This window comes from Xenopus laevis, chromosome 8L (assembly GCF_017654675.1).
Source record: "Xenopus laevis strain J_2021 chromosome 8L, Xenopus_laevis_v10.1, whole genome shotgun sequence".
In the NCBI taxonomy this organism is placed as follows: Eukaryota; Metazoa; Chordata; class Amphibia; order Anura; family Pipidae; genus Xenopus; species Xenopus laevis.
Window position 1 is genome coordinate 69,392,528 of NC_054385.1, and position 27,604 is coordinate 69,420,131.

At 37.9% G+C, this 27,604-nt stretch overlaps 1 protein-coding gene across 3 annotated transcripts in view; it reads right to left on the reverse strand.

The window, feature by feature from the left end:
• Window positions 1–861: 861 nt before the first annotated feature.
• ltbp4.L (latent transforming growth factor beta binding protein 4 L homeolog) overlaps window positions 862–27,604 on the reverse strand; it is a 77,651-nt gene continuing 50,908 nt past the window's right edge. For 2 of the 3 annotated variants that reach the window (XM_041572931.1, XM_018230227.2), the window contains 21 exons: window positions 26,018–26,143; window positions 25,469–25,594; window positions 22,818–22,946; window positions 22,263–22,388; window positions 21,149–21,268; window positions 20,949–21,071; window positions 18,445–18,570; window positions 17,994–18,116; window positions 16,182–16,313; window positions 15,782–15,907; window positions 14,988–15,119; window positions 13,911–14,036; window positions 13,025–13,168; window positions 12,697–12,903; window positions 9,484–9,546; window positions 7,510–7,638; window positions 6,945–7,088; window positions 6,695–6,847; window positions 5,300–5,830; window positions 3,849–3,998; window positions 862–2,436 (listed from right to left, as the gene is read on the reverse strand). In XM_041572931.1, the coding sequence (XP_041428865.1) occupies window positions 2,288–2,436; window positions 3,849–3,998; window positions 5,300–5,830; window positions 6,695–6,847; window positions 6,945–7,088; window positions 7,510–7,638; window positions 9,484–9,546; window positions 12,697–12,903; window positions 13,025–13,168; window positions 13,911–14,036; window positions 14,988–15,119; window positions 15,782–15,907; window positions 16,182–16,313; window positions 17,994–18,116; window positions 18,445–18,570; window positions 20,949–21,071; window positions 21,149–21,268; window positions 22,263–22,388; window positions 22,818–22,946; window positions 25,469–25,594; window positions 26,018–26,143 (3,185 nt within the window). In that variant the 3' untranslated portion in view covers window positions 862–2,287. The remainder of the gene's footprint in view (window positions 2,437–3,848; window positions 3,999–5,299; window positions 5,831–6,694; window positions 6,848–6,944; window positions 7,089–7,509; window positions 7,639–9,483; window positions 9,547–12,696; window positions 12,904–13,024; window positions 13,169–13,910; window positions 14,037–14,987; window positions 15,120–15,781; window positions 15,908–16,181; window positions 16,314–17,993; window positions 18,117–18,444; window positions 18,571–20,948; window positions 21,072–21,148; window positions 21,269–22,262; window positions 22,389–22,817; window positions 22,947–25,468; window positions 25,595–26,017; window positions 26,144–27,604) is intronic. The other variant, XM_041572932.1, reaches the window with a different exon arrangement.

Genomic DNA, 27,604 nt, shown 5'->3' on the forward strand with positions numbered 1-27,604 from the left:
TGTGCACTATGTTTGTAAAATCTGAAATCTCTGCCTACTTTTTTCCCCCCTGATAGTCAACATAATAATGACTTTAAACCTGCCCTCTGTCACCTCTCTTTCACACACAAAGAATGAGCAAGAGTCAACATTTGCACAATATCCTAATGAGGTGGAAATACCCCACCTGTTTGGGTGCGTAGTGTAAGTGCTCTGTGTTTACTAGGAACTAGTGCTCTGGTCCCACCAATGAACAACAGCAGAAAATAGCAGGTGCTTTCCTGTTTTCACTCTCCAGCTGTTTACACTAAGCAAAACGGCAGTAGACTAGGAAACCTTTCCAAAGCATATATAAGCATATGCTGTCAGAGATGCTTGTGGAATAGATGACAACATCTTAGCTCTGCCATGGCCTTTTCTGAATACACAAAAATAGATTTTTATATTTTTATATAATCTTTTTCCATGGGTTATCTACAAGGGGCAATATATATTTTTTTTCTCTAAGAGCAAAAACAAGAAAAGAACTCAATAGAGCTGGTAGGCCACTGCACTCTCACAGTTAAATAAAGATGTAAAGATAATTATAATAAGGTAATGAATATGGGATGCATTCTATTACATTTCTATCCTTTGTATAAAACCACCTGATCTTGAATAGCCATGCCGCCGTGGTCACTTATTATTCCATACTGTATAAGAGATCAAGTAAGAGAATCCAGTAGTATAAAAAAAAAACCTTTGTGTTGACTCATTCAACCAGACTGTAGCTTAATTTGCTCCATGATTTATACTGTATAGCTCCTGTCATTGTTACTTTTACATTTACCCTTTATTCCGCTTATTTGCATAAATGTCACACACAGGTTATTTAATATATAGAATCATTTTTATTCCATTTTGTTTGTTACCTCAAAATGTCTATAAAATGGAAGTGTACAAAGATATACTTTTGCAGGTGAGAAAGAGTTGTCAGTCTTTTACAGAGGAAATGTGGTTATCCTTTTCAAAAGCATAAGAAAGGCATAGTAACTATGAATGCTTGGGACGCGTGGGCATTGGTTAGTTTCCAATTTGGAATGAGTGGTTCCTATTGGCTAGCACTAGTGAATCATAAGGTCTCAAAGATATTCCTGCAGGAAATTTCATTTTCATAAAACAACTTAATCTTGAATGCTCAATAATGTGCATGAGAAGTGGCATATACAAAAGTTATGAAGGCTAGTTATAATCAAGCCTGTCCTGTTACATATTTAATGGAATTAAGTGAATGTATCTTGTGTATAGGTACAATTTATTATAAAGTCAGGGGTATGTCTGCAGCCTGCTACTGGTAAACTACAGCTGGAGGCAACCCTGTCAAAAAGATTGTATGTTGTATATTTGGGCGTATATAATATTTGCTGCAAACCACATTTGGTGGGCAGAATTATTCATCTAAATTATGTTCCTGCTATTTAGAATTTACAGTATAATATTTGGTGCCTGAGGCACAGGTAGATAACGTGTCTCAGTCAAGGTCCTTACAAGAATAACTTCCCTGCTCTGGAGGGCATGGCTGTTGATATAAGATGTCAGAAAATCACACTTTTGTTTCAGGTTGCTATTTGTAGATTAGAATATCAAAAACATCATGGGCCAGTGTGGGAGATAACTGATTTTGGTTGCAGTGGCTTTTTGAATTCATGGTTCTGTTGAGCAAAAATCAGCAAACATATTTTAACTGTTAAAGATAAATGTTAACATACTGCTATTCCTGATCATTTATTTAAAAGGATAGGGATTCAGGAAAAACACAGGCTGGACATAAATGCTGGAAGTTCAGAAGGACATTGCACTGCATGAACCTTGCACACATATCAGTAATATTTTATTTAGACTGCTATATGTCATTAATATAATATATCTTCAACCAGGCTAAGCCACACATTGATGGCTGTTTGGTATTCACTTGAATATGTTACCTATAGACTATGTGACAGGTTCAGTAAGCTAAATCAGTGCAGTTTTTACTTTCCGTCAAACAAATACCATTTAATAATCGACAAATGTCCCTTTTATATCCAAGGCCGATTTTAACACATAGTATAAGATAAAGGGTTTAGGGTTATCAGACACTCCTCCATTGCCCACAACTTATTTCTCCTGAGTAGGCCATAAAACCTTTGCAACTATATACATAAAAATAAATATATTGCCTCCTCTTGCCAGGTTCTTGTCGATCTGTGGCCCATGTGATAAAGTAGGCATCAGAAAGGCATGGTAGAAAGTCTTTGGTTCCTTGAAGAGTGGATCATGTCTGCAGTGCTCACTGCTGGATGGGGAGACAGTAGTTGTGATGGCGGGAGAGGACATAGCCTCGGGGACAAACACATTCATAGGATCCATCTGTGTTACGGCATTGACCATTTAGGCACAAGATGGATAGATCCTCTGCTTCATCACACTCATTGATGTCTATAACAATATCAGTAAAGGAAAGATTATTATTCCCTAGTCACTTATTAATTTATTTCTTATTGCTGCTAGAACATGGTTTATATTCCTACTAATTATATTTTTACAGTAAAACACACATATTTAGATTGTAGCTATTTTATATTTAGGATACAAGATCATTTTTTTCTGTTCCTATCATTACTTTTCTTATTACACGCTAATGCTCAAACTTTAGATCTAACATTTTAACCTGAAGGTAATATTTCTTATCTTAATTTAAAACTATGATACATGAGGTTTGTGAAAGTTCTAATTCATCCATGTCATGGTATATCTATAGAAATAAGTCAAATCAACTGGACTTGCTGTGTTTTTTTCTCTTGAAGACGTTTCACCAGCCATCCAAATTCTCAGAGGATATAAAGCGAAGCAAGATCTTATTTACACGTTATTCTGAATTGAGAAAGCAAGTTGGATGACTGGTGAAACGTCTTCGAGAGAAAAAAAAAACAAAGCAAGTCCAGTTGATTTGACTTATTTCTATAGATATGATACATGACCCATCTCATGCAGTACTCGGCGGCCGTCCAGCAGCCTAGTATATTGTGGCACAACATGTCAACTCTTTTTCTATTGCATTTTGCAGTATTATTTTACTGTCCAGCTGTAACACCTTTTTGAAAACATTTTGTTTAAAGTTATTTCCAAATTCAAACAAGCATTCTGTCTTTTTCTGGGTGATGTTACCTCATCAGAGCAAACATCGCTCCCTGTACCAGTGTGAGTTACTGAGCATTTACAAGAAGCTGAAGTATAATCAGCCCTACTTAGACATGGGTTACACTGTCCCTTTAACAATTGAATGTGAGGATCAACTGCTCTGCACTCTTTGACCTCATCTTTCAGCTTGCCCTTGAACCTTCGCAGACCCTGTTTTATTCATCCTTCCCTCTACATGTGCAGGAATTGTGCCTTTATGCAGCATACTTGCATAGGAATAAAAGCATTATTTGAGGTAAAAAAAAAGCCAATGCAGCATATGTGATGTAAGTGAAGCATGTAGTACACCCATTCATACCCATTTTCCCATTGAAATGTTGTGCTATGATGGATTAGTAACATTTACTAGATCCGAAGGAGAAAATAATGGACCTAGTGCAAATCTAGGGTCTAGGCACCCTAGCTTTTAATTGACTAGACTCTTGATATCACTGATTATAACTTAACTATCTTAGATATAGGGAATAATTTACTCCCTTCCAAAGAGTTATATGACTATATATCTCTCTCTTGTGAACTGGTAACAGGAGAAGCGTTTGAAGGAATGTATATTTCCCTAGGTTCATCTGTATACTTGTTGTGACTATGCTGAATCTGTGCAAATTATTATCACACTATGACTAACTTTTGCATCCCTCTGTCTTTCTTACCTGTGCATGCCATCAGAGTGATGTCCAGTCGGTACCCATCATAGCAGTCACAAGTGTAACCTTCTGGAACTCTGATGCATCGGCCATTCTCACAGCCATTTAGTATACCACATTCTTCAGCCTGCAGACCCTCAAATTGCTCATACCGATCTGTATGGGCACAACATAACATATTTTCAGTATTGTGATACACAAGTAGCTCTCCGCATACAAACTGTTTAGCATATTACAAGCACCTGTGAATTCATAGAAACCAATCAGCAATAAGGTTTGATGTAGCCTCTTCCCTAGCTTTTCCAATGTTAAAAATCTGGGGAGGTGAGGGGGTGCATCAGATAGGCTACATCAGGGCTGCACTGATGGCAGAATTGGCCCTGTTTACCAGTGATCTTTAGATGCCCAATGTAGGCCCCATCTATTTTTCTGTGTTTTTTTTTAATAGAAAATATGCATTGATTTTTTTCTAACAGAAAATATCTATTGATTTTTTTCTAATGGTTCACTAAGTTACCTGAGGTTAGGGACCGACATATAAAGTTTATACTTAAAATTCAGATTCAAATTAACCCAGAGACCATTCTGCATCAGAAATTATAATCAGCTAGCATCTATAAATATAACCTCAGTTTCAGAAAGTATTTTGATAATTTCCTCTGACACCAGTGCTTAGCTTCTTAACAGCAGCCCAAAGCACACTCAGTAGGTTCAGTGTATCTGACACTTAATACATAAGATCAGAAGCTGCTGTCGACAAAAATTCTATCAATATTATTTTTAAAAGTACTAAGTGTTTTATTTGTAAATTCCTCAATCTTGCTGCAGTAAACTCAGTGCTATATTACACTGATTTCCATGCAATAGTGTGACCCCAGCTTTGCTCAGTCATTTGTAATATGTACCTTGTACCCTTAAGGTTTCTCACTCTGTGTTTTATGGTACTGTTGTTGTTTATTTGCTTATTCCTGCTCATTCTACTACTTCAGTGATGTTAGATCTCTAAAAGTGACCAGGGAAATTGTGCTCCCCTTTAAATTTCACTGTAAGTCACAACCCTCATTATGAAAATTGCGCCAAAAACCTAGATTTGCTTCACACATGTAAAAAAGTAATGGGTTGATTTATTAATCATGCCCTAGCAATTATCAATCTTTGCAGGTGTATATGTTGTAGGGTGTTTCATTAGAAGTTTATGATAAGAAAGTTTTAAGCCACCATAACACATCAAAGGAAAACCCATATGTGCAAACTTGTTGAAAAATGTATGTACTTGCTAAACATTGCCATTAAAACAGAACCAGGGAATGTGCAATTTCCATTTTTGTATGTAATAAATTGCTCATATTTGGATAAGTTAGAATACAAGACAGTATAATCTTATTTTATAATGTAAATGGTCTCTGCATAACTGGACAAGGCACATTATTGAGGCCTTTATGTGATCTTTTTATTACCATCAAATGCTTCTCTTGGGTCTCCTCTCCAGCTTGATATAGAAGAAACACTCCCTGGATCACGGGACCCAGGCCTTCGTGGTTGAACCCTACGTCCCCCTGCCTCAAGTTCAAACCTAGGGGAGATATCAGGACTTCTCAACCTGGATCGAGGTACAGATGGATAAAGACGTGGATCATGTGGGGAATCTGTCCTCTGAAATGGGTTTCTTGGTTCTTCAATAGAAGGGTCAGGGTAGTAAATATCTGAATCAAAGTCTGGGGATTCATAAGGAGGGAGGCTGTAGAGTGAATCACGTGGGCCATAAGGTAATGCTGGCCTTGAACCAAAACTCATTCCACCTGGAGATGCAGGGTAAGAATCATATCCTGGTCTTACTATCCTAGGAGGGGGGTTGGCAAAGGTATCAGGTCCATATGGAACTCCATAACCTCCATATTCTGTGCCATAATCATAAAGGCTAGGTTGTGGTGGGCCAGGGTTTTCAGCTTCTGGAGATCTCCAGTCAATACAAAGGGATTCCAAATCATCTAGAAATGGAAATCAGAGAATATATAGCTGAGAATAATAAAACATAAAGCAGATTATTACACTTATTATTCTTATGTTGTGAATAATTTATGTCTAGAGAGCTACAGTTCAGCTACATCATAATATATCCACTGAATCTCTAAAACTGAATCTCTGTAGTTTCAGGTCTTCTTTATGAACTTCTCTATAACCCCTATGTTGCTTTTCTTTTCTAATCTCTTCCTTGGTCAACACTGTCTTTTCCCCTCTCTCTATCTCAAAAAATGAATGCTGTCATTGCACTTATTGGCGCTGTTTATTAAAGGCAATTGGGCCTGAACACAATCCCTGTGCAGATTTGCAGCAAACCCCATTGTCCCAGTCCAGTCTGTTCTGCTGAATCTTGTGCAAGCTCACTTATTGATGCAGGGAACCCCTGGAGGTTCCCCCACCTTAAAGATGGTGATAATTGTAGGGTTCTTTCTGATGGCTAAATCAATAGGTGTCATAGCAATGCCAAGCCAGTCAAATGCCCCCTCTAAAAATTCTGATTCCAGTTGGGTCGGATTTGTGAAACCACAGAAGTTTTATTGTGCTTGGCTCAAATCTGCAACAATGCTGGAATTGTGGAGAGGAATACTGCATAATAGATAAGACACCTGAAAAACTGTGTCCCAAATTGCACTTTGCACACTGTACTCTGCTATACACTGTGTTGGTCTTTCTCTCTTTTAATGTTATTCTCTTTTTTCAAGTATGCATTGCTTATTGCTTTCTGAACTCTAACGTTGCACTAGAGCAGGGACTAATGTCTCTATATGAATAAAGAATAATAATAATTTGTTAGAATGAATATCCCTTTCTTCTGCTCAGCATATCCTTACCAGTGTCCCTTCCAGGACACAGTGCACAGTTTAATCCCCAGGCTTCTCCATATTGACAGCAGCACTCAGTATAAGTTGTTTGTCTTTCCAGCAGAGGGCGTCTACACAACAAATCTGCTCCAATCTCCTGCCAGCAGTAGGAGAGATTTTCATCTAGGACAAACAGAAGCATTAGAGCTCTGTATACATTACATAATGATAAATCTATATAGTGTATGTGTATGGGTATACAGCTGCTATTTCTACTAACCTATAGCCTGACTGGTGTTGGTGATACACCTCCTCTGGGTCGAATCCAGCACCAGTGGGGGGTTGCAGGTACAGTAATAGGATCCTACCGTGTTTATGCAGTTCCCCCCTACACACAAGTCCTCTTCATGACATTCATCATTATCTGAGATTCAATTATAAAGAAAGTATAAATTAATGGTAATAAATGGATATCATCAATAATACGTAAACCAAAACACTACCAAATGTTGGAATATATTGTACTACTTAATTTTAACTAATGCTACCTTATTATACAGGAGATAATGAAAACTTTCTGTAAGATATTTGTATCAAATATATAAGAAGAGCTACCTAAAAAAATCAAACGTTTTTATATTTAGGTTCACAAAGCATGAAGAACAAATAATGTTTCTGAAGTTCGTGCAGATTATGAAGGAGATTTAACTAAAAGCATTAATTGAATTTCATGTTTCACCACTATAAGTTTGTGAAGGTTTTTAAAAATTAAGTTTAGATTAGCTGAATAGCCTGTGGATAAGGGAACGATTGGTGCACTTAGGTTCTTTTCCTTGCAATCTTACCTACACATTCAAGCCGCTGTACATCATAGTAGTACCCATTAGAGCAGTAGCAAGAAAAAGAGGGGATCTTGTTCACACAGAAACCTCCCTTGCACAACTGGGTCCCAAAGATTTGGCATTCATTGATATCTATCAGAAAATCAGAAATTATTCATCAAAAATTCTCTGTGAATCATTTACATTCAAATTTCTGAGTATCACTTTTGTCAGCATCAAAGGACAAGGCAAGGCCAGATATTACATGTATCTATTCTAACAGAATTGTATCCAGTGAATAATCAACACTACAGAACCACAGAAGATGATGATACATACAGGGAGTCACTGGAAGAGCAGGGAAGGCAAATGACACAGCAGGATCCAAAAAGCCAGTATTGTGGAAAAAAGAATCTTTTGGACTGAAAACTATAGTTGTCCAGTTTTAAAGGAACAGTAACATAAAAAAATAAAATTGTTTTGCAGTAATAAAAATGTAATGCAACTTGCCCTACAATAGTAAAACTGGTGTGTTTGCTTCAGAAACACTACTACTGTTTACATAAATGAGCTGCTGTGTAGCAATGGGGGCAGCCATTCAAAGGAGAAAAGGCTCAGGTTACACAGCAGATAGCAAATAAGCGCTGTAGAACATAATGGTGTTATCTGTTATCCCCTATTCAACCTGTGCCATTTAGCCTTTTTCCAATTTCCACCATTGCTACAGCAGCTTGTTTATATAAACTATAGTAGTGTTTCTGAAGCAAACAGATCAGTTTTACCAGTGCAGGGCAACACTACATGATATTGTCATTACTTTAAAACACTTTCATTTTTTGGTGTTCCTGTTCCTTTAAGCCTCAAAGCATGTTCTTATCAATTCTAATGCTAGTATCTTTGGCATAATGTTTCCTATTAAAGGATATGGTGGTCAACATGCCTTGTGTGCCATCGACCTTGTATACTTATATAGATGGAACAGCCATAATGGGTTCAGCAAACTTGATAAAGAATAGGATTAATGTTTTTTGTACCCTACACCTGACCAATCATGGTCTCTTCTCCTATTGGAGTAGGTAGCTCACATATTAGTTATATGGGTGGTTCACCTTAAAATTAACTTATATTAATGTTTAGCATTGCTCACAATGTAAAATCATTCAATGGCGAATATTACATTGTGCATTATTGCTCTAGAGTTTCGTTAAATATTTTGTCGAAATAAAAACTACTTTGCACTTGCGAAATGTAATTACATACTCTGCGAATGTTTGCAAAAGTCGCAAAACTTTGTGCTGAAGTCGTTGAGGTCTTTAATCAGTCAAAAAGGAAGCAAACATGGTTGCTAATGTTTACAATCGTCTTTGCGCAGTTTTTTTGTGCTGATGAAACATATATTCCATTCCCCCTTAGTATGTTATAGAATGGCTAATTCTAAGCAACTTTTCAATTGGCCTTCATTTTTTTTTAAAATTGCTTTCTTCTGAGACTTTCCAGCTTTCACTGACCCCATCTAAAAACAAATGCTTTGTAAGGCTACACATTTATATTTATTGCTACTATTGATTACTTATCTTTCTATTTAGGGCCTCTTTTATTCATATTTCAGTCTCTTATTCATATCAATGCATGTTTGCTAGGTTAATTTGGACAACCGGATTGCTGAAATTGCAAACTGGAGAGCTGTTGAATAAAAAGCTAAATAACTCTAAAACCAAACTCTGAAACCAAATGCAAAGTGTCTCAGAATAGCTCTCTCTACATTATACTAAAACTTAATTTAAAGGTGAAAAACCCCTTTAATATTAGGTTAGATTGGGTGTTTTTGTATTTAATTACACTGTATTTTGTCATTACCCATCTAATGTTATTGAAGTAGTGGTTTTATATTAAATGGATAATGTTTGCATTAGGAATATAAGCTCCTTATTCCACATTTCAAATGCACATCATTGTTTTAGATTACCTTTTCCTATTCGTTTCAGTATGATACCTTACCTTTTAACCCTTGTTCTGACGTAGTGTAGCCACCTCCCTGTGGGCACAAGGCCTGGTATTCAACTGAAAAATATCAACACATATTTCAATCTGGAGACAGAAAACAGTAAAAGGCACAGTACAGGCATTTTGACACATGCGTCAACTGCATGATAAAACAAAAAAATAATTGTCATGTATTTATTCTTTATATTGTCTACAATAAAAACTGAATGAAATGTAATTATTCCGCCGCACACCTGTAATTCACTTAAACTGCAATGGTCAGTACCGTAACTAGAGGGGTGCGGGCCCTGGTTAAGATGCGCAGCTGGGCCCCCGCCCCCCTCCGTACGGCCCACAACGCACCCCCTGCTCCCCCGGTAGTTCTGCCACTGGTAATGGTGGTGCTTGTCCTCTGTTGGCCCGGCCGGGTCCCTTAGAAACAACAATCGTTTGGAAACAGATCTGCACACACACAAGATTATGCAGTCGGGGGGTTGACCCCTTTTAATGTGCCACCAGAAATTCAACTTTTCAGGGAGGAAACTCCCTTCATCAGGATACAAGTGTACAGACCCATTGAAACCCAACAAACCCCACCTCCATTTCCCATCATGCAATCCTGGAAATGTTTGCCACCAAATCTATAATATACCAAATCGATTGGGGTATAACAACATCTCTGTAACTTGGTATCACAAGAAAAAGTCCACATTCATTATACCCCAACATTGTAAGTGAGAAAAAGTTTACATTTATTATATAACAAAATTTACAATGAAAATAGTTAAATTAATTAAACCATGCAACATTTATGGTGTATGGAAACATAATAACTCACTGCCGTGGGATTGCTAGTATACCTTAGTATTCTATGAAATCACCCGGCAGTTCTTATCTGTAATGAAACAAAGGAGGAAGGAAGGATTGAAATCTATCTTTCAAAGGAAACACATGAAACTAAAATTCTCTTTGAGGCCCTTAGGAGTGAGTGTTTTAAGCTGCCAAATCCAAAAAGCCTCCCATCTTAATAAAGAACTTTTATCTACATTACCTTTCTCTCTATGTATTACTTCCAGGATTTGTCATCTGAGTTGTGAGATATATAACTTAAGTGATCTCTTAAATTTATACATTTCTACCTGAACCAGGAATGAGTCACATTTAGCAGTGGGAACATACCCCAACCCCTTGTTTAAAGCAGTTCATAAGGGGGTATAGCCTTTGATGACAAGTTTATGACTAGATCTTTTACCTCCTTCTCCTTGTATAGTAGTTCCTGTCCCTTTGGTCTATCATCGCGGTTACGATGAAACGTAAGTATTTTCGATTTGATTCCAACTATTACTTGCAGATATAGGGCACAAGCACAGGGGCAAATATGGCATCAGCATACGCCAATATGCATATGCACCATTTTGAACACTCATACATATTGGAACATCTGTCATTTAAACAACATATTGCCATGTGGCAGCTCTACGTGGATGATATGTTCCTAATATGGATGGGTAGCAGAGAACTATTATCTGAGTTTTTCACATTCTTAAGTGGTATACATGACACTATAAACAGGTCCACTCACAGTCAACTATTTAGATGTACAGGTGACATTTTCTGATGGTGGTTTATTACTGACTTGTACAAGAAAAGAAGGATAGAAATAATTTATTACATAAGGATAGTTTTCATCCAGTAGGGGTCACCATAGGACTACCTAAATGTCAGTTTATAAGGAAGGATTACTTCATCTGATGAACTAAGCAGATGAGTTGGTACAAGAATTCCAGGAAAGGGGTTATAAAAGAGGCGAATTAGGGTTTAAAAGGCAAGGCATAGATAGAAAAGACTTTTTAGAAACTAAAAAGAGAGATATTAATAATAAAAAACAAAATACGGTCTGTGTGACTACTTATGGTCTGTCTCACTTCTTATTAACAAAACATACTGCAACATTGGCCTATCTTACAAAGGGATAAAACCTTTGGTAGACTTTTTGATATCAAACCGCTTTTTAGCTAAGAAAAAGTATAGCAAATGGGATTATTAGAACTGATTTTAAAAAACGTACAGAAAACTAATATCTAATAAAAAAGACACCCATACTTGTTATCATTGTGGCCATTGCAATGGGGTCATTAAAGGGAAAGTATCCCAACACCCTTCTTTGGGCTATGATATTAAATTAAAACATTTGGCAACATGTGATACTGAAGGTGTTGTGTATTTGCTCAAGTCTCTGCTATGTTGAAAAGACCTCAAAAGCCTTTACAATCAGAATAAATGAGCATAAGAGCATAATAAGAAATTTTAGACTTGAATCTAGAGGGGATGATACTATTTTTGGCTGGAAAAAAGAGAAAGAAAAAGAGAGATTTAAAAAAAAGATACCTTATTAGCAAAACATTTTTACAATGCTAAACACAACATCTCACAACTCAGATGGCAAATCCTGGAAGTAATACATAGAGAGAAAGGTAATGTAGATAAAAGATCTTTATTAAGACGGGAGGCTTTTTGGATTTGGCAGCTTAAAACACTCACTCCCAAGGGCCACAATGAGAATTTTAGTTTCACGTGTTTCCTTTGAAAGATAGATTTTAATCCTACCTTCCTCATTTTTTTTTTACTGGTAAGAACTGCAGGGTGATTTCATAGAATACTAAGGTAACCATCCCACGGGCACAACCCCCTGACTGCATAATCTCGTGTGTGTGCGGATTTGTTCCCAAACTATTGCTACAATAAAAACTGGACATATTAGAAGAAGAGGTGGCTTATATATCAAAATCTGACTTTGTAATTGTTACTGTTTTTTATTTCTTAAATGTTTAATTTATAAACTTACCAAATGTATGCCTTTTTATGAAAAAAACACAAATGCAGCAAATTCATATTCTACACATCACTTTCAATGGGCCTACCAACTCTCGAAAAAAAAATTAAACAACTTAACTCAAAACAATTGCTTCAATTTTGTCTAGGACAACTCCTATTGGCAACCCACAGCAGCCAATCAGAAATGGGCTTTGATCAGATCAGTTTCATTAATTTAAAGCTATTTTCTGACTAGTAGCTCTAGGATACTGCACTGGTGCAAAGTAGCTCTTTGCTTTGTGGACCTCTTCTTTATTTTCTTGCCACTAGGAGGGGGGGGCAACATACTGTATATACAAAACAGTTGTTATAATGATGCCAAGTACAAAATATGTAATACTTCCATTCTCTTACCTGTGCCTATTGTTGGGCATTTCTGAAACTCACAGTTTTGGCCCCATCCTTCACCTATGCTACAGCAGCATTCGTCCTGGCTTACATTTCTAGCAAGGACATTCCCACAAACTTCTGACTCTTCCAAATTGTAATAACATTCCTTGTGACTTGAAGTCAGTGTATCCACTTGAGCTGTTCTAGGATGGCTGGGCAGCACAGGGCGCACTAGGAGACAAATGAATGATAAATGTCTCAGGTATCATTTTTGGAGACACCTTTAATGACACAGCTAATATGGTCTGGCATTTACTACTAACTGTCAAGAGATTACTTTATTGTTCCTTACCAGTAGAGTTAGATCTGATGCATTTTCCAGACATTGGGTCAAACTCCTCCTTGCTATTTGGACATGTACAGAGAAAGGAGCCCTCCACATTCTCACAGATTGCTGTTCCACAAACACCTTGCAGGGTAAGACATTCATTGACATCTGCAAGTGGCAGAAAGAAAATATAATGTTGGATCAGAAACCACCCTACCTGTCAAATACATTGGCACATATAATAATCAGTCCTCTCCCTTTCTGAGATTATTCTGAAGGGCCTGTTTTCAAACTCACACTTCAATGTATAAAATATTTTTTAATAAGGTCACAGTTTCTACACGGCATAAACTCCTGTTGCCTATGACTTGGGCCAAATGATAACCCATACATACATACTGACCAGTCAATTGTATTTCTTTCTCATTGAAAACGTGACCCATTTTTTTCCCTTGAACTTAATTACTTAATTGCTTTAGTTAAATGCACCCCCTATAGACAAGCAGGACCCATGAACCACCCTGCCCCCTACCTGCAGGTACTGGGTCTGCTTCCCCTAGTTACTCCACTGGAGTTACTCCACTGATAGCTGAAGGAGCATTACACATTACAGATTGAGGAACAGACTGTGGCTTGTACAAAATGTTATATACATTGGCGAATATTTATTAAAGGGTGAAATAGGGATGGGAAAATAGAGTTCACCACAATGTACCAGAGGAAAATCTTAATGCCTTTTGTTCATTTGTATGGGATTTTTTTTTATTAAGTGGTGAATACTTACTTTAACCCACTAATAAATATAATTCCTATACAAGTGATTAGAGAGTGTTGAAAATGCCATGTGGTTCTTTTTTTCACATTTTTAATAAATATGTCTCTGCATCTCTTAAAGGGTTAAATTACTCACCTACACAGTGGCGTTCACCCCTTGCCCCCTCATAGCCTTGGTCACACAGGCATTGATAGGTCCCTGCCAGATTGTGGCAAGTTGCATGGTCACCACAGACAGTTGTGTTCAGACACTCATTGATATCTGACAGACGAAAATAATGTAGGCATTTTGTTAAAGTATCTCTGCTATAATTGTCATGCATGCTGTTTACAAGGGAGTTGTATGTTTTTTCCATGTAAGTTTGGCTTTCCTCTAGACACTCTGGTTTTGTCCAACACCCCAAAAATATACTGGTAAGATAATTAGTTTCCGATCAAATTGACTAGTGTGTGAACAAGGGCACTCCTGCAATGTGGTGACTTGAGAAACTCGCCTCAGAAGGCAGCACCCCATTAGTTACCCAGGGGCAGCAAAAAGCCACTCCATGTAACTTTAAAAAGATACTAATACAAAAAAATTTATTTTCAAAATATTAATCTACATCAAAAGTTACCTGTAGGTCATGTTGATCGTTTTTCACTGGTAGTTCTGCTTTTGTAAGTAATTGTCACTTGAAGTTCCTAAACCTGACTGTTTTGCCTACCTGACTGTCTCTTCTTAACCTGTCAGCGTTTCTAATGCTAACGGGCTACTGCTGCACAAATGTGACAGCCCCCTCATAGAGGAACAGGGTAGTAAGAAAGGTAATGTAAAAGCATCAGGCAAATACTTTTATGGCAAAATTATAAATAACATTCAAAGACATTGTTATGATAGATAATAAAAAAGGTTATTTTCTGATGTCAGTATCTCTTTAAGAGCAGGCTCTTCTAGTAGGCGCAATTGCACTCTCTGCACTAGTGATGGACCAGACCATCTCCAGCACAGGAAAGGTTAGCGCTGGAGGGTGAGGGAGGGCAGCATCGCAGGAGTCACCTCAGGGTGGCTCTTGTCCTAGAATTGCCCCTGTGTGAATGGGAAACTGTAGGCTCCCTTTGGGCAGGGACTGAAATTCATTTTGAACATTCTCTTTAAAGCACTCTTGGGGCTATACAATATAAATACATGGTAATAACAATTATAACTGCTAGGGCAACATTTTATATCCATCACCTGTGCAGTCTCCTGAAGGTGATAACAGGTAACCGGGCTCACAGTCACTAATACATCTATAGGTTCCTGGAGTATTTTCACAACGTTTATTCCCACAGATAGATCTTCCATATTCTAAACATTCATCAACATCTGGAAATAAAGACATAGAATAAGAGAACAAGATGATTTATTTGTAATACCTTTTTCTACTGTAAAACAAGGTAAATTTCCTAATGTCCTAAAAATATGGTTATACTTTTTTAGGCATGTAAACTATATACTTTTTCTATTGAATTAACACTTTTTACAAGCCAGAGGGGATATATCATGGATGGCAGATATGTATCCCCCGTCTTTAGGTTCTGAGCCATCCATTTAAGAGGGACCAGAGAGTTAACCAGCCAGAGGGTGGGCTGGACAGCCAAGGGGTGTTAAAGCAGTGAGCAGCAGGTGTGTAGTGTGTGAGTAGAAGCGGCACATGGGAGCTGCCTGTGCTATACCTACTGAATGGAAAGGAGACAGGAGTTTTGGGTCTGATAATAAGGAAGATTATCCTGCTCTTATATTCCCCAGCAGACCAGCCTGTTTTGTCTCCTGGTGTACCAAACGCTAGAACTGCTGAAGTAAGCTGTTTGTTTCACTTTGGACTTTTGGTTGCTGAAAAAATCCTGTTTGAGTTGAAAAATAAATGGACTGTGTTTTTCCATCACTCTGGAGTGGCCTGCATTTATACTGCAAATCTCACTGTGATCCCCATAAACTTCACTACTTGTATATTCTAATCCAACATGACCTAGAAATAAATCACATACCGATGCAGTGCTGGCCCTCACTGGACATCTCATGGCCCCAGTTACAAGTGCAGCGGTAGGAACCTAAAAGATTCTGACATACTGCATTGTCTCCACATATTGTAGAATTTGCACATTCGTTGATATCTGTAAGCAGAAGATGTAAAATGAAGAGTTTCATTGATTTTCTATAAACTATTTCATCACAATGACCTTGTAACTGGCTGCATTTTGAAAACCATGATTATAAATCTAGAACTATGACATATTCTGCAGCATAAAGTATTTAGACAACACTGTAGGTACCCTGCTTACAGGGTCATATGTGCAGATCTACTTAGGTTACTGGAGAGCCACATATATGTTTTCCATGAGACTCTTTTAGCTCAGAGAGACATGCGTAGCACTCTTCACTCTGTACCTTCACAGTCACCGGATGCTGTCAGCCTGTATCCTGTATCACATTGTGCAATGCACCTGTAAGAGCCCAAAGTATTTTCACAGCTCTGTGCGCCACAAAGGGAAGTTCCTCTTTCCTGACACTCATCAATATCTAGGAGAAAGGCATAAAAATTTAGTTTCTGTGGTTCTTCTTGGATGTATTTTTCTATCATTGTTTCTATCATTGTAGAGTGGAGGAGCAGGCGCCTCTTTTCTTGGATTTGTTTAAAAAAGCAGGTGTTAATGTAGGGGTTAAGGAAACTGTGTACAAAGTGTTGTTTCGTTGGTACCTTACACCTAATTGTAAACATGCCATTAACCCAAACTTCCCATCCACTTGCTTCAGGGGATGCACGACAGGGGGAGATTATCTTCATGCCTGGTGGCATTGCCCCATTGTATCAGCATTATGGACCGAAGTGTACAAAATGGCTTCTCAGATAATGGAGGTGACCATTGAACCATCCATGGAGTCAGCACTAAGTCCCAACCCTACCCTAAACTAGCTCCATATCCCAAATACTAGCAGTTGCACGTTGGATTATAGCTCTTCATTGGTTGGCTCCCTATCTTACATGTTATTAATAGGCTTAAATTTATCCAGTCTGTGCATTATTTATCTGCCTTCTTGGAGGACAAACTTGATCGCCATACATCCATATAGCCACCATGGGAAAAATTTCTTACTAAACTACCATAGGAATGATAATGTATCTTTATGATTTTATTCATTTGTTGATGAATGCTTATAACTTTCACAAATAAACAGTTATAAAAAAAAAAGCAGTTGTTAAATTTAGATAAATTCCCAACCAATAGACAATAAAGACTTGTAAGGAATTTGCTATACACACTTCATGGCTGACTCTAATCATTATTAGGGCTCATGTACTTCCTGCAGGGCATAATGAAAAGTGCAAAAAAAACAGACACAATCCGCTATGTTTTTTGCACTTTGTTCCCTGCAGGTAGAAGAATTGCCACAAGTCTCTGCACTGAATTTCGTGCACAGAGCCCTTCATGCACCCCCTGTATAGGGCTGCCTACTTTTCAGTGCCTCCTAAGACTATTGCCACACTGGACTAATGTGTGGATAAAGACGCCAAGAATTAACCCCTATGATGAAAATGGGGCTCACACAAAACTCCTTTAGGGAATGCGGCTCTTTATTCCAATTCAATGTTAGCCAGCGTGCACATCTGTCTGTGGATGGTGCCAGGGTTGGGCACTGCTACCGCTGGTCACTGGTACATGTGGGTACAGCTGTGATGGTTACAGTTGGGCGGTCTGTGATCTTCCATGTGTATAAGACTAACAATTTGGAATTCTTAACTGCCATCTTTGTAAGCCAGAAAGGAACAGCCCCTGTTGTAAATGCAGAACAGGGGCCAATCACAGCTAATACTGCTGGCCTAATAGGGTGTCATTTGGTGGGCATGCCCAGTTAAGTCTAAGGAGCCTATTTATCATGCATTGTAAAACATGGGAGTAAAACATTACTGGTTATGTTGCCCATAGCAACCAATCACCAATTAGATTTCAACAGTCACCTACAAGTTAGAAAACAAAAGCAAAAATCAGATTGGTTGTTATGGGCAACCCCACCAGTGATGTTTGTCTCCAATGTTTTACACAGCATGATAAAATAGGCCCCTAAGTATAGGCACATAGCTTTTACAAGGGACTTGAGGCCAACTGTGTGTATTGTATCAAAGGCCAGTGTGGTGCTATTGTACTTCTGTCTGGGGTCTTGGTAAATGATTCCAAGTATGTTCTATTTCCTTTGTCTCACCTGTGCAGGCTGCTTTGTTGGAAGTGGCTCTGAAGCCAGTAGGACATTGGCACTGGAATGACCCTTGTGTGTTGGTACATCTCCCCCCTTGGCAAAGAGTACCCTGTTGGCATTCATCCTTATCTGACAAGTAAAAAGAAAAAAAATGCTCAGTTCATATATTTTCTCCTCCTTTGCCTCACAGTTATATAGAATAGTTTTTCATATACAGTGGCAGTGCATGTTTCACCCCAATAAACACAAACATCCGTACACATTGGCTAATGTATACAAGTGCAGTCATATACGAGGAAGTGCTAACAAGCTCCTTTAATACCACCTTCTTAAAAGACACAATGTTTGCACAGGCGCAGTAACCCATAGCAACCAATAAGATGGTAAAATACCTGCCGGGTGGCAACCCTACTTGTACACCCATTGAATACTTAGTGGGTGTTTTGTAAAAACCTACCAACACAGGAAGCACCATCGGGAGTAGTGACATATCCCTCTGCACATACACATGTGTAAGAACCCTCTGTATTCTGGCACTCTCCACGTGGAAAACAGAACTCTCCTTCCAGACATTCATTAATATCTGAAAAAAAACATGAGGGGAAAAAAGAAATATAGAAGGTGGCTGCATACTGGTCCATTTGCTCATTTTACAAATCATAGCCCTTTAAAAACTCTGCTTATTCTTGGGTGGCAGATTAATAACGAAGGACAAGATACAATTAGGGTGAGATTTATTTCACACATTTACAAAATAAAAAAAATTATAAGATAAATAATTTCATAAATTGTCAAACCACTGCTGTTGTGTATGTTATAGAATGCAGTTGCCCTATGCGATATGTCGGGAAAACCTTTAGGCCTTTGGGTAAACGTATCCTTAAACATATCAGTGATATTAATCGTAATGTACAAAAAAGCTCGGTGGCAAGACATTTTAGAAATGTGCATGGTGGAGACTTAAAAAATCTAAAGATGTTTGGAATTGAACAAGTTTCATTGAGCATCTGGGGAGGAGAAATTGATAGGAAATTGCTTCAAAAGGAATTAAGGTGGATTTATGAATTAAATACACTTTGGCCTAATGGTTTGAACCATTGAACAAGCACTGTACTGTGACTTTGATAAAACATCGTTCAGTAATTTGGACAATAATCATTTAAATAATAAGGAATTCCAAATAAGATGATGTGTTCATTTTTTCTCCTTAATGCCTCATTATTATTTTAATTAATGAGAAAGCTGCTATAATTAGTGTTTTTAAAAAAATTGGTGCCAACATGAAATGGATTGTATACACATGAATTTTGGTGAATTAATTATATATTTATGAATTAATTTTGTATTGTATTTATCACTTTTTTGTATGATGCAATTAAAAAACCTCAATTAATTAATTCAATTCATGGTACTCCAATGATTAATTAATGATTTAATTAAGTGATTATATGAAGTAATTTACTGAGTGCGAAAAATAAATTTTCATTTTCATGAGATTTATTAAAGCATGCAAAAATAAACTATGAAAGAAACATAAAACACAGTACCATAGTGAAAATAAAAATTATGAAAAAATATAATGTGGTCCTGGTGCCCCAACCTCAGACCCCCAGCATGGCTGCCGAAAAATTGTATACTCTAAGCACAGAAAAAGGGGAGTTAGGCACAAACCACGAAAATCACAAAAAAATACGTTTAAAACAAAGAAACTTTTTTTTAACAACATATCAATCGCCTTACCGTTTTTTTTTTGCTCCATGGGCACTTAGTAACAGGCTAAATGTGACCAAAATCTATCTACACAAACGTCCACTAAAAAAAACACAGATAAAGCTTTTTTTCTATCTGTGTTGTTATTGGTGGATGTAATGGCTACTTTTTGTTGGTCTCCTTTAGCCTCTGACTAAGTGCTTGTGGAGCACAAAATGTGTAAGGCAATAGAAAAGAATAGAAAAGTTTTTTTTAAAAAAACATTTTTTGGTGACCTTTGTGGTTTGTCTGAGTGCCCTTTTTCTGTGATTGGAGCATGAGATTTATTATGGATCAAACAAGGATATCCACAAGGATTCCCTGCTAATGGTGGTTTATCAAAACGGTACCATCAATATTATGCATTTAGGCAAGTGGTGTTCTCCTGGCATCTGTCAAACCCAGACCCTCAGTTTGCCAGATGGTGAAATATCATCTATCACTCCAGGGGATACTTTTTCTCTGCTCCAGAGTGCTGTATTTTAATTTTCCAGACAATGCTTGGCATCATACATGGTTATGTTAAGTTTGGTTGCCTCAGATCACTCATTAAACCCCACGCTGCCTATGAATAATTCTTGTGCCGACTGCCTCTAGAAACATTGTGTAAGTGAATGGCAGTGAATGTTCCAACAATGAACATGTTTAGATGCTTTTGGCCATATAGTGCATGTGTGTTAATGACTGAATTTGCTTTACTTTGATCAATCAAACACTTTTCTGCCTTGTGGACTAATAGTGCTCAGTGCTGAACACTAACACTTATCCAAATCTTTGCTCCCAGGTGCACACTGTGCATGTAAATAAGTGATTCAAACACATATTTTCCAAGCCAGAAAACATTCTGTTTGATGATAGGCTAATACAACACAGGCCTATTGTATTAAGTCAGAAAAGAAATTAAGGATGAATAGCTATGTTAAACTGCACAACATTTTTGTTTGGGAGCTTATCCTCCGTTTTTCCCATGGGCCTTAGAATAGGGAGAAGATGCCATGAAATATTCAGCTGAGGTAAGTGGTTGGAAGAAAGCTGAACTATGCATCTAGTGAGGGAGGTTGGAGAATAGTGGACTAGGGATGTACATAGGGTAGTGTGATGAAGAGGTTAATCTGTAACCTTTATGGGAGATGGAGCAGGGGATTGGATACAGTCAGTTAGAGAAGGGTATGGATTAGAACTACAGTTATTTCCTTAGCAATGTAGTCTGACCTGTACAGCGGTTTCTGTCATTAAGGCGATATCCTGGATGACACTCGCATTCAAAGGAGCCCTCTGTGTTAATACATTTTCCATGAAGCCCACAAGCAGACTCTGTTTGACACTCATTAATGTCTAGAAGAAAGGGAATGGTAATCATTGCTGTTCACAGTATGTTTCAGTAGAAATGGAAAGTAGAAGTTGCAACTTACCCACACAACGCCGGTTCTGCAGCTTATATCCACTACGACACTGCCGACATTGGAAGGATCCAGGTGTATTTAGACACTCCTGTCCAGCGCAGGCTCCAGGATTCTCACATTCATTTATATCTGAAGAGAAAAGCAATATTTAAAAATATGATTGTTCATTGTACATTACTTGTACAGATATTATACTATATATACATACACACTCCATGAGACAAAACTACTACTACAAGTCCTTTTAGCCGTATATAGACGTATATTATAATAGATACTGCTTAATTGATGAGTCTATTTACTATGTACTATTTACTATGTTTATTACAATCTGTTAGCTCATTTAATGAATTTTGTGAACAATTTATTTTTAATTATGAATTAGTAGGCTGGCCAGTCACTGTATGAGACATACTGTATATTCAATTAACTGATCATTTGTGTATGGTGTAGGACAACTGGACAGGCCATGTTTATATTTGCTTATGGTTAGTGTGGCATAAGTCCCCAGCAGCTTGGGCTTCGGCCCCAAACTATTGCACCATAACCTGAGAATATTTTGTACCATAGCATAATTGTTGCATTAAAGGAGGCATATTATGTAAAAAAAGAAACAGAATGTGCCAGTGCATTATACTATAGAAGGAATGTGCTTAGAAAAGTGGTGATTTCAGATGCATTATTGAACATTTCTACAAACACCCTACTAATCCATCCCATCTGTTCTACTGTTCCTGCTGCCTCCTTTCCCAGGCTGTGCAGGGGAGCCAGTGGCACTCAGCACACTGTACTGTAGGATAGAAACCAATCAGCAACTAGGCTGACCTGATAAGGAAATGAAGCCTGTCTTTGCTGGTGCGACTGCTGTGCTGTGCTTGGCTATCTCCCTCCTACTGTGCTTCTGGTAAGGGCCATTAGGACATGCCCACCCCTAATTTGAAACATAGACATGAACCATAGCAGATCTATAGGGAGGTCCGATATAGGGGCCATTATTAAAAGTATTAACTTTTAGCCCTAAGAGAAACCAGCACCATATATTATTCAATATTGCCTACAATATTAGGATGGACTTTTATCTATGCTATATGCCAAAAAATAAAATAGAGGTGTCTCTCCTTACCAATACAGTCATTGCCCTGTGGTGTCAGCCTGTATCCGATTGGACATGAGCAACGGAAACTGCCGGGAGTGTTCTGACATCTACCAGATCCACATATCCGAGGAGTCTGACGACATTCATCAGTGTCTAGAAGAGGATTTGTAAGCATAGTTTTTGGTTTCAAAATGCACATATGATAATTTCCCTACTGTTGTTTGAAGGCCATTGAAAGTTACTGATGAGCTTCAAAACTCGAGCAGAATGCCTTTTAGTTTAAATTTAGAGTTAAAGTGAGAGAACCTGTCCATGACTAAGGGAATACGTGCTAAAATACTTTTCAAAAGGCAAAGCAACTTTCAATGTCTGAAGAGAGAGAAAAATCACAGGGGACAAGCAAGCCACCCACTCATCAAAATGTAAGTTTTGAGGGTTTCTATTTTTTTCTTACTGGTTAAATAAATATAATAAATGTATTTATAATGTTCCTTTTTTATTGGGGTTAGTAGAGGATAAAGGGCTTAAACTGACTTATTACTGATTTACATAGGAAGGTCTAGGTGGGGCAGTGTTGCTTACCTTGGCAGTCTGTGCCTTGTGGATTGGCAGTATACCCTGCTGGACAAATGCAAAGGAAGCTCCCAGGAGTATTTTCACATTGGCCACTCAAGCAGAAGCGCCTTGGACTAAGTCGACATTCATCAATGTCTTCAGTACAAAAGAGAGGAGTATTAGTACAAAACAGAGTTTCTGTAAATTACAGTGTTCATTACTATAGATTCCAGTTGTATACAGAAAAAGTCTTTTGGAAGTATAGGCACTGTACTGCACTGTATTGTTTGTTTGCTGCACAAGAAGATGCATGGGGTGATGTTACATAGTTAAATTGGCTTGAAAAAAGACAAAGTCCATCAAGTTCAACCCCTCCATGCATGGGGTAAAGTCATAGGGGCAAATTTACTAAAGGGCGAAGTGGCTAACGGTAGCGAAAATTCACCATCGTGACGTCATTTTGATACTTTGCTGATTTACAAACGGCTGCTGGCGTAAATTCGCTAGCGAAGTGGACCTACTCTATCGCTACTTCGCACCCTTACGCCAGGCGAAGTTGCCCTATGGCGAAGGGGCGTAACAACGATAATTCACTACGTTGCGAATTTTCGTGAACATTACCTCTTGTGCCAGACTTTACTTCGCCACCTCAGACCAGGCGAAGTGCAATAGAGTAGATAGGACTTGCTTAAAAAAAGTTGACAAAAAATGCTGGCGTTATTTTATTTTATGAAGGTTTCCCAGGCTTGTGTAGTGTAATGTCTTTGCTGCTGCATACTGTATATACGGTCATTGTACTTTAACTGCACGCCGTATGCAAATTTGCAATCACTATCGTAACTTCAAACTGCTGATCGTAACATCGCTAGTGCAACTTCGCAAACGATTGGTAACTTGTGCGCAACTTCGTGAATTTACGCAGCCCTGGCGAATCTACGACTGGCGAAGTGCGGCGAAGTCAACGCTGGCGCATCTTCGGAGGTAAGTAAATTTGCCCCATAGTATCCCCCAGGTGTAGTAACCCACAGCAACAAATCAGTCAATAACCTTTACTCATCAACTGTTTGAAAGCAAACATCTGATTGGTTTCTAAGGATTACTGGACTTGGTGCAAATTGTGTGGCTTTAATTACATTACACCGATATGGTGTATCTAGTAGGCTATTTTAGGTCTGATATAGTCGTATTATCATTAATACCATAACTTGTTAATTATTACTCTTTATAATATAAGCTATTCCAGGGACTGCCTAGAAAAATATCTGATGTAATAATGTAGATTCAGTTGAGCTATAATTGTATAGGAAGGAAAAAGCAGAATACCTAACACCAGAGATCAAAGCACTAAAGTTTTACCAGTCTTTTACATTCTGTGCAAACCCAACGTATGTATTTACTGATGCATATACTGTACATTGTTTATAATTTATAATGTAATGTAATATAAAATTAATCTAGCTGGAATAAGAAATGATCTAAATATAATCTAATATAATATTAAAAATTCTGTACTGTTTATGAAATAATCAAGTTACTCTTCACTCTCCCCCTTCATTCTGTCTTCATGCAGTAGGAGAAGTCAGTTTTTGATTGACAGGTATAATACAACCTTTAAACAAGGTGCTCACTCTTTAGAAATAACCGGCTGTGAAGGAAATCTTGTTTCTCTGTGTGCAGAGTGTTTGCCAGAGCCTGTTATTTTGTTGCCTTTTGTTTGTGCTGTAGTTGGTTATTTGTTATTCTGCTAAGAAAGGGAGCCCCCCCTAAAAGACATATTAGGCCTAGCTGTTAATCAAAATTTGACCCAGACCTCAGCATGAAGAGTGACAGGTAGTGGAGAGTGAGATGCATAATACATATGCTAAATTAAAAGATGGGGAGATAGGGTGATAGGGTTACTGTACTCTTTTACTAGGGAGTTACCAGATCCCTAATTTTTTGATTCACACTTATACTTAATCATGCGCAAAAGTTTTGGCTGAATACCAAATTTGAACCTAGTCTGCATATTTAAATGTGAATAAAATAAAGGAATTGCCTTATCTGTGAAATTGGATTTGGTTTGGCTGAACAGTGAACACTGATCCAAATCAGGGGCGTAACTATAGAGGAAACAGACCCTGCGGCTGCAGGGGGGCCCAGGAGGTATAGGGGCCCCATGAGGCCCTAATTCATATACAATTTCAATAAATATTGGAGAAACAAGTCAACCTCTAAACATTTTGGGGGCCTGAAAAATTATTTGCTGTGGGGCCCAGTAATATCTAGTTACGCCACTGATCCAAATCCTGCAAAAGTGCTTGGATTTAGTCAAATCCTGAACTAAGTACCAGATTTGTTGCATCCCTACTGTACACTGCCAGTAATTTGTATAGAACATTCGATAACATACTAAAATTTAACTTAAAGGTGAACTTCCCTTTCAAGGTGGAAAAGACCGACATGTGTCATTAGTTTACTTTGGTCCAAAAAAAGGCAGGCCTATAGATGTGTCACCATCAGCAGAACATTTTGACCCCAGTGAGGACTGTCCTAAAAACATGGCACTTCCATTAGTATACAGTGCCTTAGCAAAGAATATTTGTAAACATTGTTCCTGTTATTATTACATGCTGGCCCTGAGGCACTGCTGTTATTACTTTAATAACTGTACATGTTGTTGTCAATGGACTCATTACCTATGCAAGATTTGCCCTGGGGGTTCAGGGTAAAACCTGGAGAACAGATACAGCGGTAGCTTCCTGGCATGTTTTCACAGCGGCCATTATCACAGAGGTGCTGTTCAGTCCTGCATTCGTCAATGTCTGAAAAGAAAATTCAAACAATATAGTGCAAACCCAGATTCCCTATCTTACTAATAAAGCAGACTTTCTATAGCATTTTTTGTGGGTATCCGATAATAGGGTAAATAAATAGACCTGTGTTTCACTAGAAAACAAATTCTTTTTTTGGAAAAGTTTGTAAACAATTTGCAAAAGCTTGTTTTAAAGCAGAATTATACCTTTTATCTTTTATGACATAATGTCTAGTGAAGCAAAACCACTTGTACATCACTAATTATTTGGATTATGGTTAGTCTCCTGCAAAGGATTTAGTTAAATTAAAAAGGTCTCCCCTGGCAAACCCCAAACGCCCACAACTCAAAGCACCTTGGACATTGAATCTCGGTACTCAATATATATATTGAATGAAGAGCATTAAAGAAACAACTGAATGATTTGTCTGACCTGTACAGTCTGTGCCCTGTGGGTTAGTACTGAATCCAGCAGAACAAGCACAGCGGTAGCTGCCCACAGTATTCTCACAGCGCCCATTGGTGCAAAGACTTGGTCTCTGTCTGCATTCATCCATGTCTGTTTCGAGTAGGAACAAAGTGAGTTGAGTATGTGCATGAAGGCACATGGCAAGTAAACTATGAAGTTAGCTTTGGTGTACAGCTGGTTCTTCAGCTGTACATTATTACCAATTACCAACATTTCATTTTGAAACATTTGAATAAATATTTCTCACTGTATTTAGTACATTTGGGGCTAAAATCCCCAATACTGGATTTAATCTATTTAAGGTGTCAATACCACTAGAAAAAAATCGGTACAGAATGGCAAAGTTGATAAGAGTAAATGGTCATGTCATATGCAATTGCTATCCTTAAGCCACTGAATGCTTAGATTTGCTTGTATTCTGATTTTCAATACATGCTGTAAGGTGCTATTCTCCCCAAAAATCAGTATGATATTCCTTCACCTTTTATTTGTATTGGCTTGAAGGTGACGGGGATTAATGAGCACCAGTAGAAGTTTATTTAGCAGTGCTTATTCTTCAGTTAATGAGAGCTACAGTTACGGGCTTTTTCCCTTGGATTCTGGGATCTACTGAATGACTATCTCTGATATATCTTCCCTGTACAAAAGCAAAATATGGCTTCTTAAAGGAATTGTTCAGTGTAAAAATAAAAACCGGGTAAATAGATGTGCAAAATAAAAAATATTTCTAATATAGTTAATTAGCCAAAAATGTAATATATAAGGGCCGGAGTGACTGGATGTGTAACATAATAGCCAGAACACTACTTCCTGCTTTTCACCTCACTTGGTTTACACTGACTGATTACCCTGGTTTGTCCCATTGTCTGTGTTAGACCAAATATTTAAATTTGTATCCCTTTGCTTTGCATATAGCAACTGAATATGAATAAACTTCAGTAGGTAAAAATTTGTACCCTGAGATATGCTATATGCTTGTTATTTAAGTTAGCAAGTGCAAGTTAACAATTTTCTTTCACCATGCTGGACTTTTTCGGTGTATTTTGGACTTTTGTATATATTGTAGTTTTTTTTGTTTTTTTCTTCACGGTGCGAGGGCCTATTAGGCTATTTAAGGGCTGTACAGACAGTCTGCCACATCACCCGACGAAGGGGCCAGCCCCCGAAACGTTATGCATCATTTTGACGTAAATAAACACGTAAGGGGTTAACCCCATTTGCATATGCTCCTGTGTGCCGGTTCCTCCTTTAGCTTGATTACCCTGGTTACCAGGCAGTAACCAATCAGAGACTTGAGGGGGAACCACATGGGTTACAACTGTTGCTTTTGAATCCAAGCTGAATGCTGAGGGTCAATTACAAACTCACAGAGCAGAAATGTCCCATGCCATGTGGCCCCACTTCAAGTCGCTGACTAGATCAGAGTTATAGAGCTGAAAAGCAGGAAGTAGTGTTCTGGCTATTATGTTAGACATCCAGTCACTCGAGCCTTTATACATTACATTTTTGGCTAGCTAACTATATTAGACACATTTTTTATTTTGTACAGTC